General features: G+C 42.9%; 1 protein-coding gene across 4 annotated transcripts in view; it reads right to left on the bottom strand.

Moving 5' to 3' along the window:
- The window catches only part of Pms2 (PMS1 homolog 2, mismatch repair system component), a 34883-nt gene that overhangs the window by 21175 nt on the left and 1481 nt on the right, over window positions 1–12227 (bottom strand). The window contains exons 2-7 of one of the 4 annotated variants that reach the window (XM_045143342.1): window positions 10063–10197; window positions 8793–8879; window positions 8505–8607; window positions 6133–6316; window positions 2071–2238; window positions 1411–1508 (exon numbers count right to left, since the gene is read on the bottom strand). In XM_045143342.1, coding sequence (XP_044999277.1) covers window positions 1411–1508; window positions 2071–2238; window positions 6133–6316; window positions 8505–8607; window positions 8793–8879; window positions 10063–10197 — 775 coding nt within the window. Of the gene's footprint in view, window positions 1–1410; window positions 1509–2070; window positions 2239–6132; window positions 6317–8316; window positions 8465–8504; window positions 8608–8792; window positions 8880–10062; window positions 10203–12227 lie in introns of those variants that run through there. The other 3 variants (XM_045143343.1, XM_045143344.1, XM_045143345.1) reach the window with 3 other exon arrangements.

The raw sequence follows: 12227 nt of genomic DNA, 5'->3' as shown, positions 1-12227 counted from the left end.
ACAACGTCACGGTAGGCTGATAACTGACTTGCCTCCACTCTCCTTTCACCTTCTTTCCCAACACCCTCTCGGTAGAGTCTCACTCTAGCTCAGGCTGACCTGGAATTCACTCTGTACTCTCAGGGTAGCCTCAAACTCACAGTGACCCTTCTATGTCTGCCTTCCGAGTGCTGCAATTAAAGCCGTGCAGCACCACACCCAGCCAAGAATTTTTTTTTCAAAATTTTTATTAACATTTTCCATGATTATAAAACGTACCCCATGGTATTATCCTCCTCCCCACCACTTTCCCCTTTGAAATTACATTCTCCGTCAGAAATGAATTTTTAATCTCTGCAATTTTAGGCATAAGCTAAGAACAAGTAAAAAAGTTAGCAATATGATTCCACGTAGAGCCAATTCTGCCATATGCTGGAAGCTATTTTCATACACTAAAAATGATGACTCTGGACAACCTTCAACAGATCCTACAAAAGTCAAGCATTATATGTAGAAAAACTGGGCTCGGGAGATGGCTCAGTAGTTAAAGGCATTTGCTTGCAAAGTCTGTAGGCCCAGGTTCCATTCCCCAATATCCATGTGAAGCCAGACGCATGAGGTAGCATATGAATCTAGAGGTCTTTGCAATGGCAAGAGGCGCTGGTGTGCCCATACTCATTTGCCCCCTCTCCCTCTGCTTACAAATAAATAATAAAATGTATACAGAAAAGTGCAAAATCTATTCTAAATAAACACTCTTTAAAAAAAATATTTTATTGGGCTGCAGAGATGGGTTAGCAGTTAAGTGCTTGCCTGTGAAGCCTAAGGACCCCAGTTCGAGGCTCAATTCCCCAGGACCCACGTTAGCCAGATGCACAAGGGGGCACATGCGTCTGGAGTTCGTTTGCAGTGGCTGGAGACCCTGGTGTGCTCATTCTCTCTCTCTCTCTTTCTCTCTGCCTCTTTCTCTGTCTGTCACTTTCAAATAAATAAATAAACAAACATAAAACAAAAAAAAATTAAAACAAAATATTTTATTTACTTGACAGAGAAAATGGACAGACAGAGAGAATGGGTGCACCAGGGCCTCCAGCCACTGCAAATGAACTCCAGATGCATGCACCACCTTGTGCATTTGGCTTACGTGCTTACTGGGTAATGGTACCTGGATCTTCTGGCTTTGCAGGCGCCTTAACCAAAGCTACCTCTCCAGACATTTCTAAGTAAATACTCTTAAAAATACTAATTTCAGAGAAAACCTTCTAAAATGTTCTAGTTATTTAGACTACTGCTGACATAAAGTCACTGTCTTTTATGTAAACCCTTTCCCAGCAGGACATACAGGCCTCAAGCCTTAAAATCACCATTTAAGCAAACAAACACCACCCTTAGGAAAATGTGCAGTTGCCTTCCAGGCAGCAGTATACTCACTGAAATAAGTCATGCAGTGACTCTGAGCAGCTCAAGCCATACTCTTCACAAACAGAGTCACTAGGGGCCATCTGGACAAAAGGAATGAGGCTTTGCAACTGAAAGAAGCCAAAAGTCAGGATCACTGTCAGACAGAATGGACCAAAGGTCTGAGGAAAAGATAAAATATGTTTTCTCTCCTGGTCAAACTATGCTATATTAAAAGCACAAGAAAGTGAAGATTCCTGACAAGTGCTTTGCAGGACTATCATGACTTTAACTTATTTACTAGAAAGATGAATCATCTGCGCTCCTGCTTTACAATGTTTTCTGAATTAGTTAAAAGATGCAAGAGTGAACTCCCAAACATTAACTTTTGTAACAGAGTACTTATGATATAACCTCTCAGGTTTTATTCTCTGTTGGAAAGAACAATGAAGCCGGGGATGGTGGCGCATATCTTTAATACCAGCACTTGGGAGGCAGAGGTAGGAAGATCACCATGAGTTCAAGACCACCCTCAGACTACATAGTGAATTCCAGGTCAGCCTGGGCTAGAGCAAGACCGTACTTCAAAACAACAAAACAAAAACAAAAACAAACAAAAAAAGAAACCTGCTACGGTCACTACAACAATAAAATATTTTTCAGTAACTGACCACTACTTGTTTCTGCTCCTACCTGCTTCTGTCCAAACACACAGCCAATATTTTCCTTTATGCTGGAGTTTCCGCTTGTGCACACAACAGGCTGTCGTTTTCCTTGTCCAAGCTGATTGGTACAATTTACACGGATGCCTGTTGAAATGATACAGTATGCCTGTAAGACTTGTACCATTCTGGCATACTCCTGTTTAAAAAACACAAACACAATATTCACGATTCCTTTACTCTCACAGGAATTGCACAAATGAAGTTACGACATGGGATTCAAAGTTCTCACTTATGAAAACAACACTGTAGAGCAAAGCGCAGTCTGGTTCCTAGCCATGTCTTTTCAAAAAGTGTATTCCCAGCCAGGGGTGGTGGTGCACGCCTTTCATCCCAGCATTTGGGAGGCAGAGGATCTGTTAGTTCGAGGCCAGCCTAAGACTCCATAGTGAATTCCAGGTCAGCCTGGGCTAGAGTGAGACCATACCTCAAAAAACCAAAAAAATCCACAGAAACCCAAAAAGCATATTCCCAGGCCGGAGAGATGGTGCAGCAATGAAAGGCACTTGCAGCCGGGTGTGGTGGCGCACGCCTTTAATCCCAGCACTCGGGAGGCAGAGGTAGGAGGATTGCCATGAGTTCAAGGCCACCCTGAGATGACAGAGTTAATTCAAGGTCAGCCTGGACCAGGGTGAGACCCTACCTCGAAAAACCAAAAAAAAAGAAAAAAAGAAAGGCACTTGCCTGCAAGGCCTAATTGCAAGGGTCCAATTCCCCAGGACCCACATAAAGCTAGAGGCACAAAGTGGCCCATGTGTATGAGGTTGGTTTTCAGTGGCAAGAGACCCTGTTGTGTCCATACTCACTCCCTCTCAAATAAATAAAAATAAAAGTATTTTAAGACTGGAGAGATGGCTTAGTGGATAAAGGCACTTGCCTGCGAAACCTAAAGACTCAGGTTCAATTCCTCAGTACCCATGCAAGCCAGATGCACATGGTGGTGCATGTGTCTGGAGATGGTTTGCAGTGGCTAGAGGCCCTGGCGTGCTCATTCTCTCTCTCTCAAATAAATGCCAGCTTCATTATATTTATTTATTGATTTGAGAGCAACAGAGAGAAAAAAAGGCAAAGAGAGAGAGAGAGAACAGGCACGCCAGGGCCTCCAGCCACTGCAAAGGAACTCCAGATGCACGCGCCCCCTTGTGCATCTGGCTAACGTGGGTCCTGGGGAATCGACCTTGAACCGGGGTCCTTAGGCTTCACAGGCAAGTGCTTAACCACTAAGCCATCTCTCCAGCCCCAGCTTCATTATTTTTGAAGAATTTTATCCTTATATAAAGACCAGAATAAATATACAAATATATTCACTAGTTGTCAGGCATGGTGTCCAATGTCTGTATCTCTGACCTGGGAGGCTGAAGCAGAAAGACTGCCTGAGTTTGATGTCAACTGAGCCAGAGTAAGGTCCTGTCTCAAAAAATACTAATATGAGAACTGCCCATGGTGGCACACGCCTTTAATTTCAGCACTTGGGAGGCAGAGTGAGTTCAAGGCCACCCTGAGACTACATAGTGAATACCAGGTCAGCTTGGGCTAGAGTGAGACCCTGCCTCGAAAAAAACCAACTAATATGGGGCTTACTGGTTAAGGTGCTTGCCTGCAAAGCCTAAGGACCCATGTTCAACTTTCCAGATCCCACGTAAGCCAAACGCAGAAGGTGACACAAGCACACACGTCTGGAATTCGATTGCCATGGCTGGAGGCTCTGGTGTGCCAATTCTCTCTTGCTCTATCTCTCATAGAAAATACATTAAGTGCATATATGAAAATTATCCATAAAAAAGTTAAAAAGAGTTGGGCATGGTGGAGTATGCCTTTAATCTAAGCACTGGGGAGGCAGATGTAGGAGGACTGCTATGAGTTCAAGGTCAGCCTGGGACTACATACTAAATTCCAGGTCACTCTGGGCTGGGCTAGAGTGTGACCCTACCTCAAAAAACCAAAAAAAAAAAAAAAAAAAAAAAAAAAAAAGGAAAGAAAAGGAAACAATATAAATAAAAACAGTATAAGACCTCACATCCACAGTGAACTACTGAAAACAAGCTATTTTCTGTCTATTGACAGCAATTTTTTTTTTTTTTTTTGTTTTTTCAAGGTAGGGTTTCACTGTAGCCCAGGCTGACCTGGAATTCACTATGTAATCTCATGGTGGCCTGAAACTCACAGTGAACCTCCTACCTCCTGAGTTCTGGGGTTAAAGTTATGCGCCACCATACCTGGCCAAATATTTTATTTTTATAGCACAGTAATCATGTAACATAGACAACCTTACAATCTGCTTTACTAACATGGGCTGGAAAGATGGCTTAGCAGTTAAGACACTTGCCTGAAAAGCCAAAGAACCTCAGTTTGATTCCCTAGGACCCACATAAGCCAGATGCACAAGGTGGAGCATTCATGTGGAGTTCATTTGCAGTGGCTGGAAGCCCTGGCGTGCCCATCCTCTGTCTCTTTCTTTCTGACTCTTTCCCTCTTTCAAATGAATAAAAATATTTTTTTAAAAAGAGACACAATTATATAATGCTTAGCAGCTTCATTTGTGTTGACATTGATGGAGGTTATAATTATTATTTAGGGAACCAACAGAACTTTTTTTTTTTCCAAGGCAGGGTCTTACTCTAGCCCAGGCTGACCTGGAATTCACTAGGTAGTTTCTGGGTGGCCTCGAACTCTCGGCAATCCCCCTACCTCTGCCTCCCAAGTGCTGGGATTAAAGTCATGTGCCACCACACCTGGTGCAATAGAACTTTTTTTGTTTTGTTTGTTTAAGGTAGGGTGTCACTCTGGCCCAAGCTGACCTGGAATTCTCTAGGTAGTCTCTCAGTCTGGACTGGAACTCCCAGCAACTCTCCTCCCTCTGCCTCTGGAGTGCTGGAACAGAAGGCATGCGCCACCACGGCCAGCTAGAAATTTTATTCAACACACAGACAGAAAGTAAGAATGGAACACAGGTACTTGCCTGTTGTGCACAAGGCCCCGGGTTCCCATCCAAACTCCATCAGTAATGAATGCATTTGCCATGCAAGCATCAGGCTCTGAGACTGGGTCTCTGGCTCCCATGGAAATGCCAGGCAGGTGTGGTGGCGCACCTCTTATTACAGAGCTCAGGAGGCAGAAACAGGGAAACCTGGAGCAAGCTGGCTGGTGGGACTAGCCAGACCACTGAGCTCCAGGTTTACATGAGAAACCCTGTCTCAATAAACAAGACAGTGACTGAGAAGAGACCTGACACTGAGCTATACATAACAAGACCCTATGTCAAATTTTATTTATTTTAGTTTAAATTAAGGGACAATAATATATTTTTTTTGAGGTAGGGTTTCCCTCTAGTCCAGGCTGATGTGGCATTCACTGTGTAGTCTCAGGGTGGCGTCAAACTCACAGCAATCCTCCCACCTCTGCCTCCTGAATGCTGGGATCAAAGGTGTGTACCACCACACCCAGCTAGGAGTAATTTTTTTTTTTTTTTTTTTTTGGTTTTTCGAGGTAGGGTCTCGCTCTGGCTCACGCTGACCTGGAATTAACTATGTAGTCTCAGGGTAGCCTCAAACTCACAGCAATCCTACCTCTGCCTCCCAAGTGCTAGGATTAATGGCGTGTGCCACCACACCTGGCTTTTAAATATTTTTTATTCATTTATTTATGATAGAGATAGAGAATGGGCACAACAGGGCCTCTAGCCACTGCAAACGAACTCCAGATGCACACACCACTTGAAATGAACCTGGATCCTTAGGCTTCACAGGCAAGTGCCTTTTAACTGCTAAGTCATCTCTCCAACCCAGAGTAAATATATATATATATATATTTATTTATTTATTTTTCAAGGTAGGGTCTCACTCTAACCCAGGCTGACCTGGAATTCAGTATGTAATCTCAGGGTGGCCTCTTACTAGTGGTGATCCTCCTACTTCTGCCCCCTGAATGCTGGGATTAATGGTGTGCACCACCACGCCTAAAAATAAAGTACTTTTAAAAAACAGTTTTTTACTCATGGACATAATACTATCAAAATATTTTGAGTTTACCAGACCTTTTTAATGTTTCTTTGAAACTCCTTGTGGCGCACAGGCAGGGTATAGAATAAGTGCTGCACGCTGACTGTCGTCCCATGGGGCCGCGGACAGGGGATCTTCTGGATGATTTTCCCATTGTGATCAAACACCAGTCGAGTCCCAACTTCTGCAGATGTGTGGCAGGTAGAAATAGTTACATCACTGTAAGAGAATGCCAGGGGTGGTATGTTGGTTAGAAATTCACAAGAGTTGTAGGGACATAATGAGTTCAGTGGTAGAGCTCTTAGCTAGTACATAAAAGTGCCTTAGTCCCATCCCCAGCAACTGCAATGAAAAAACAAAAATGAAACAGAAGTTAGAAAGCTTTTAAGGGGCTGGAGAGATGGCTTAGCGGTTAAGTGCTTGCCTTTGAAGCCTAAGGACCCTGGGTCGAGGCTCGGTTCTCCAGGTCCCACATTAGCCAGATACACAAGGGGACACAAGCGTCTGGAGTTCGTTTGCAGTGGCTGGAAGCCCTGGCGCGCCCATCCTCTCTCTCTCCCTCTATCTGTCTTTCTCTCTGTGTCTGTCTCTCTCAAATAAATAAATAAATAATGGACAACAACAACAACAACAACAAAAAGCTTTTATGTAGCCGGGCATGGTGGCGCACGCCTTTAATCCCAACACTCAGGAGGCAGAGGTAGGAGGATTGCCATGAGTTTGAGACCACCCTGAGACTACACAGTGAATTCCAGGCCAGCCTCAGCTAGAGTGAGACCCTACATCACACTGCAAAACAACACAACAATAACAACAACAAAAAAAACCTTCTAAGTAGCTCAGAAGGGTTGGACATATAATATTTTCTCTCCCGTTTTCCTTTCTCTCAGAACCTTCTGCAGAAGGTAATGTTAGATATTCTGAGATAAAGAAGAGGATTTTAGTTAGGCGCCATCGTAAAATCTAAAGGTATGCACCTGAAAGACAGCAAAACAAAATGCTGCAAATGCTTTGCTTTCATGAAAGCATTGATTCAATTGTTTAAGTTAAGTTGAAAAACAATAAAAGATCTCAAATTTTAAGATTTACTTCTTGGCTGGGGAGATGGCTTAGCAAGTGCCTTTAACTAATGCCTGCCATCCAGGGTTCGATTACCTAGTGCCCATATGAAGCCAGACATAGATTGGCACATGTATCTGGAGTATGTTTGGTGTGGTGGGAGGCTCTAGTGTGCCATTCTCTCTCCCCTTGAAAATAAATAAAATTTAAAAAAAAGATTTACTTCTTAATTTTGTTACTACTGTCCTAACAAAAAAATCTGTAAAGGGTTCAAGTTATTAAAGTTCAAACTTAATATAAATCCTTAAAAAAATTTAGAATCTTCACTATAATTAAGAGCTTTAAATCTTTTCCTAAGCCAGGCGTGGTGGCGTATGCCTTTAATCCCAGCACTCGGGAGGCAGAGGTAGGAGGATCGCCATGAGTTCAAGGCCACCCTGAGATGACAGAGTTAATTCCAGGTCAGCCTGAACCACAGTGAGACCCTACCTCAAAAAAAACAAAAACAAAAAATCTTTTCCTAAATATTGAAAATTAGGTAAAACCAATAGTATTTACAATTTACCACGTTATTTAATTTTCCTTTTCTTCAGTCTTGTGGATTGACCACAAGGCCTAATACATGTTAGGAAAGTGCTCTGCTGCTGAGCTACATCCCCCCGCCTGCCTCAGCATGACTTTTAAATTGAGAAATGACTACTTTCAGAGAGCTAATGCTGGGCTGGACAGATGACTTACTGGTTAATCTAACCCAGTTTCGATTCCCTTGTACCCACATAAGCCAGATGCACAATGTGGTGCATGCATCTAGAGTTTGTTTGCAGTGGCTAGAGGCCCCAGTGCACCCATTCTTTCTCTGCCTCTTTCTCCCTCTCTCTCAAATAAATTAATTAAAAAAAGAAAAGAGGGTTGGAGAGATGGCTTAGTGGTTAAGGCGCTTGCCTGAGAAGCCCAAGGACTCATGTTCAACTCTCCAGATTCCACATAAGCCAGATGCACAAAGGTGAGGCAAGCATAAGGCTGCACATGCTCACTAGGAGGTACAGTAGTCTGGCTTTCAATTTTAGTGGTTGAGGCCCTGGAGCACCAATTCTCCCTCTCCCTCTCTCTTCCTCTCTCTCTAAAGAAAAAAACAGATAGCTAATGCCCTTTTACAGTACCATTTATTTCATGTCAGTCATTCATGTCTCACATTCCAGAAGCACTCCTCCTTAGACTGGCAGGAAGACAATCCCGACATTCGAAGCTGAGCTGTTGCAACAGCAAAGCAAGCAATGGTTCCAATCATACTTTTCAATTTTCAGAAGGCTTTGGAGAAACTGTCAAGTTGATGAGTATAATATATCACCTCAATGCACAAAGTGAGCTCAGAGCTTCCCCTCGAAAGCCAAAAGTTTCAACCTGAGTGAGGTCCGCAAACTCTTGAATCTTAGAGGTGTGATGTTTCAGAGCTGAAAAAGAGTACAAGTAAAGTAAGGCCTCAGATGATTAAAGTGATATAGCAATGAATAAGTACAGTACCTGTCCACAGTAAATGATTAAAAACAAAAAAAAGTGCTTCCCAAGAACACAAAACAGTTTTGAGGCATGTCACGCAATTGTGGTATTAGAATACTATGGAGAACATTTGCCTTACCCAGGCCTTCAAAGTTTCCTTCTTCTACCCCACATCCATTGTCTGAAACTTCAATTAGATCCACACCATAGTCTTTGAGCCTCAGATCTAAAAAGATTAAAATATTTATTTCTCAAAAATGGATCCAGAAACAGGTATGACGGACATGCCTTTAATCTTATGAGTTTGAGGCCAGCATGGGTTACAGAGTGAGTTCCAAGTCAATCTGGGCTAGAGGAGACCCTGCTTTAAAAAAAAAAAAAAAAAATTACCGGGCGTGGTGCCACACGCCTTTAATCCCAGCACTCAGGGGGCAGAGGTAGGAGGATGGCTGTGAGTTCGAGGCCACCCTGAGACTACATAGTGAATTCCAGGTCAGCCTGGGCTACAGTGAGACCCTACCTCGAAAAACCAGTAAGAAAAAAAGAAAAAAAAATTGATCATGCTAAAGATTTTATATTGATAATATCTGTAATATATGACATAACTTTAGGAGTCATATATCTACATTTAATACACACAAACACACACAGATTTTTCTCTTTTGGTTTCTCAAGGTAGGGACTCACTCTAGCCAAGGCTGACCTGGAATTCACTATGGAGTCTCAGGGTGACCTTGAACTCACAGCCATCCTCCTACCTCTGCCTCCCGAGTGCTGGGATTAAAGGCGTGTGCTACCACACCCCCACGCTGGGCTATGTTTGCTATGTTTACTACTTTTCTTGCTGTTGTCTCACTCTAGCCCAGGCTGACCTGGAACTCACTCTGTAGCTCAGGCTAGCCTCAAACAGTAATCCTCCTATCTCAGCCTCCAGAGTGCTGGAATTAAAGGCATGTACCACCATACCCAGCCCCTTGTACAATTTCTTTCATTTATTTATTTATTTATTTATTTTTGAGATAGGGTTTCACTCTAGTCCAGGCTGACATGGAATTCACTATGCAGTCTCAGGGTGGCCTCGAACTCACAGCAATCCTACTTCTGCCTCCAGAGTGCCCGGATTAAGGCATGCACCACCACACCCAGCTTCGGATAATTTCTCTATCTCTCTGAACTCATAGTAATTCTACTTATCAGGTAAGAGACTCCATGTACAATTTTTTAGCACAATGCTTGTCTGGTATACAGTAAGAACACAATACAAATTAACTGATAACATTCTCAGTGCCTAGCTAAGTACTAGACACATAAGTGCTAACTTCAATATTGGCATAGAACACAATTTTGTTTTTCTAAATAAAAAGCATAAACGTTCATTCTTTGTGATTTAACGCATTCCTGAAACTTACCAATACTAGTGGCACTGGCATCCACACTATTTTCTACCAACTCCTTCACGGCAGTGCTTAGACTCAGTACCACCTGCCCAGAGCAAATCTGATGGACTGACTTCCCATCAATAGGTCTGATGGCCTTAGCAAGTTCTGTACTAAAAAGCAACAAACAAACAAAGTTATAAAACTCAAAGCAAGTAAACAATGTATGTTCATTCAATGGTCCATCTGTTACTAGTGGTTCTAATCCATTCACTTACTAAATGAGCATTCTCAATTTTTAAAAACTTTCTATTTATTTATTTAATGAGAGAGACGGAGAGACAGACAGAATGGATGAGCCAGATCCTCTTAGACTCTCCTAAGGAACTTCAGACATAGGTGCTATCTTGTGTATCTGGCTTTACGTGAGCACTGAGGGACTGAACCTGGGTCCTTAAGCTTTGTAGGCAAGCACAACCACTGAGCCATCTCTCCAGCCTCTATACCCAAGTTTTAAAAGAAAGTTTTGATTTTTTTAAAAAAGTTTTCTTTTTAATTTTTTGGAAAGGCAGATAGAGAGAACGGGCATGCCAAGGTTTCTAGACAATGCAAACGAACTCCAGATGCATGTGCCACCTTGTGCATGTGGCTTATGTGAAATCGAATCTGGGTCCTTAGGCTTTGCAGGCTAGCACTTGCTTATAAAGCCTGACGCCCAGTTTCAATTTCCTAGTACCCATGTAAAGCCAGATGCACCAAGTGGCAGATGCACTTGAAATTCATTTGCAGTTGCAAGGCCCTGAGGCACCCATTTTTTTCTCTCTGCTTGCAAATAAATAAATCTTTTTTAAAAAGGCAAAAGAAGCCGGGTGTGGTGGCACATGCCTTTAATCCCAGCACTCGGGAGGCAGAGGTAGGAGGATCGCCAAGAGTTCGAGGCCACCCTGAGACTACATAGTGAATTCCAGGTCAGCTTGAGCTAGAGTGAAACCCTACCTGGAAAAACCAAAAAAAAAAAAAAAAAAAAAAAAAGCAAAGGAAGCTGGGTGTGGTGGTGGACACCTTTCATACCAGCACTTGGAAGGCAAGGGGTAGGAGGATCACTGTGAGTTCAAGGCCACCCTAAGACTACCAAGTGAATTCCAGGTTAGCCTGAGCTAGAGGGAAACCCTACCTTAAAAAACAAGAAACAAACAAACAACAACAACAACAAAAAAAAAACATGCAGCTTTTGGTAGGTAGAGTTAGGAGAGACTACAGAGTGAGTTCCAGGTCAGCCTTGAAAAACAAAACAAAAAAATAAATAAAGCAAAAGAAAAGTTTGAAGGGAAAGAAACTCAGAACTTATAACAAAATTACCTCAGTAACTCAGTACCAGCTGTATGCTAAGTACTCTATGGTTGTCTTTGTAGCCCCAATCTAAACCCAAGCCACATGCCCACACCCAGCTGCTCAAGGATCTTGCTATACTTGCTGCCTTTCAGTTTCATAGCTAGTTTGTCTCCAGTTTATCTCCATGTTACCACCAGTCTTTTGTTTGTTTGTTTTTGTTTTTTTGAGGTAGGGTCTCTCTAGCCCAGGCTGACCTGGAATTCACCCAGTCTCAGGCTGGCCTTGAACTCACAGTGATCCTCGTACCTCTGCCTCCCAAGTGCTGGGTCCTGACTTTTGGTTTTGAGATAGGCTCCAGTGTATCCCAGGCTGGCCTCAGTCTTGGTAGGTAGCAGAGAATGACCTTGAACTTTGATCTTGTGTCTCCACTTCCCAAGTGCTGGGATGACAGGTGTGTGCAGCATGCAGAACTGCCACAAGTTGTTTTTGAAATAAAAAATCCAGTCAAGTAAGTTTTAGGCTTAAATTTTTACTAGGGACTGGAAGATGGTTCAGTGGTTAATTAAACATGCTTGCTTGCAAAGCTTGCTGTCTACGGTTCAGTTCTCCAATACCCAGGTAAAGCCAGATGCACAAAGTGATGCATGCATCTGGAGTTCACTTGCAGTGGCAAGAGGCATTGGCATGCCTAATCTCTCTCCCTTCACAAATGAATGAAATATTTTTGTTTATTTGTCAGCAGAGTAAGTCAGAAGCAAGAGACACAGAGAGAGAATGGGGAACGTCAGAGCATCTTGCCACTGCAAACAAACTCCAGATGCAAGTGCCACTTTGTGCATCTGACTTTACCTGGACACTGGGGAACT

Source organism: Jaculus jaculus, chromosome 2 (genome assembly GCF_020740685.1).
Source record: "Jaculus jaculus isolate mJacJac1 chromosome 2, mJacJac1.mat.Y.cur, whole genome shotgun sequence".
Lineage (NCBI taxonomy): Eukaryota > Metazoa > Chordata > Mammalia > Rodentia > Dipodidae > Jaculus > Jaculus jaculus.
Note: the sequence above shows the minus strand (reverse complement) of the source record. Positions and strands in the feature narration are given on the sequence as shown.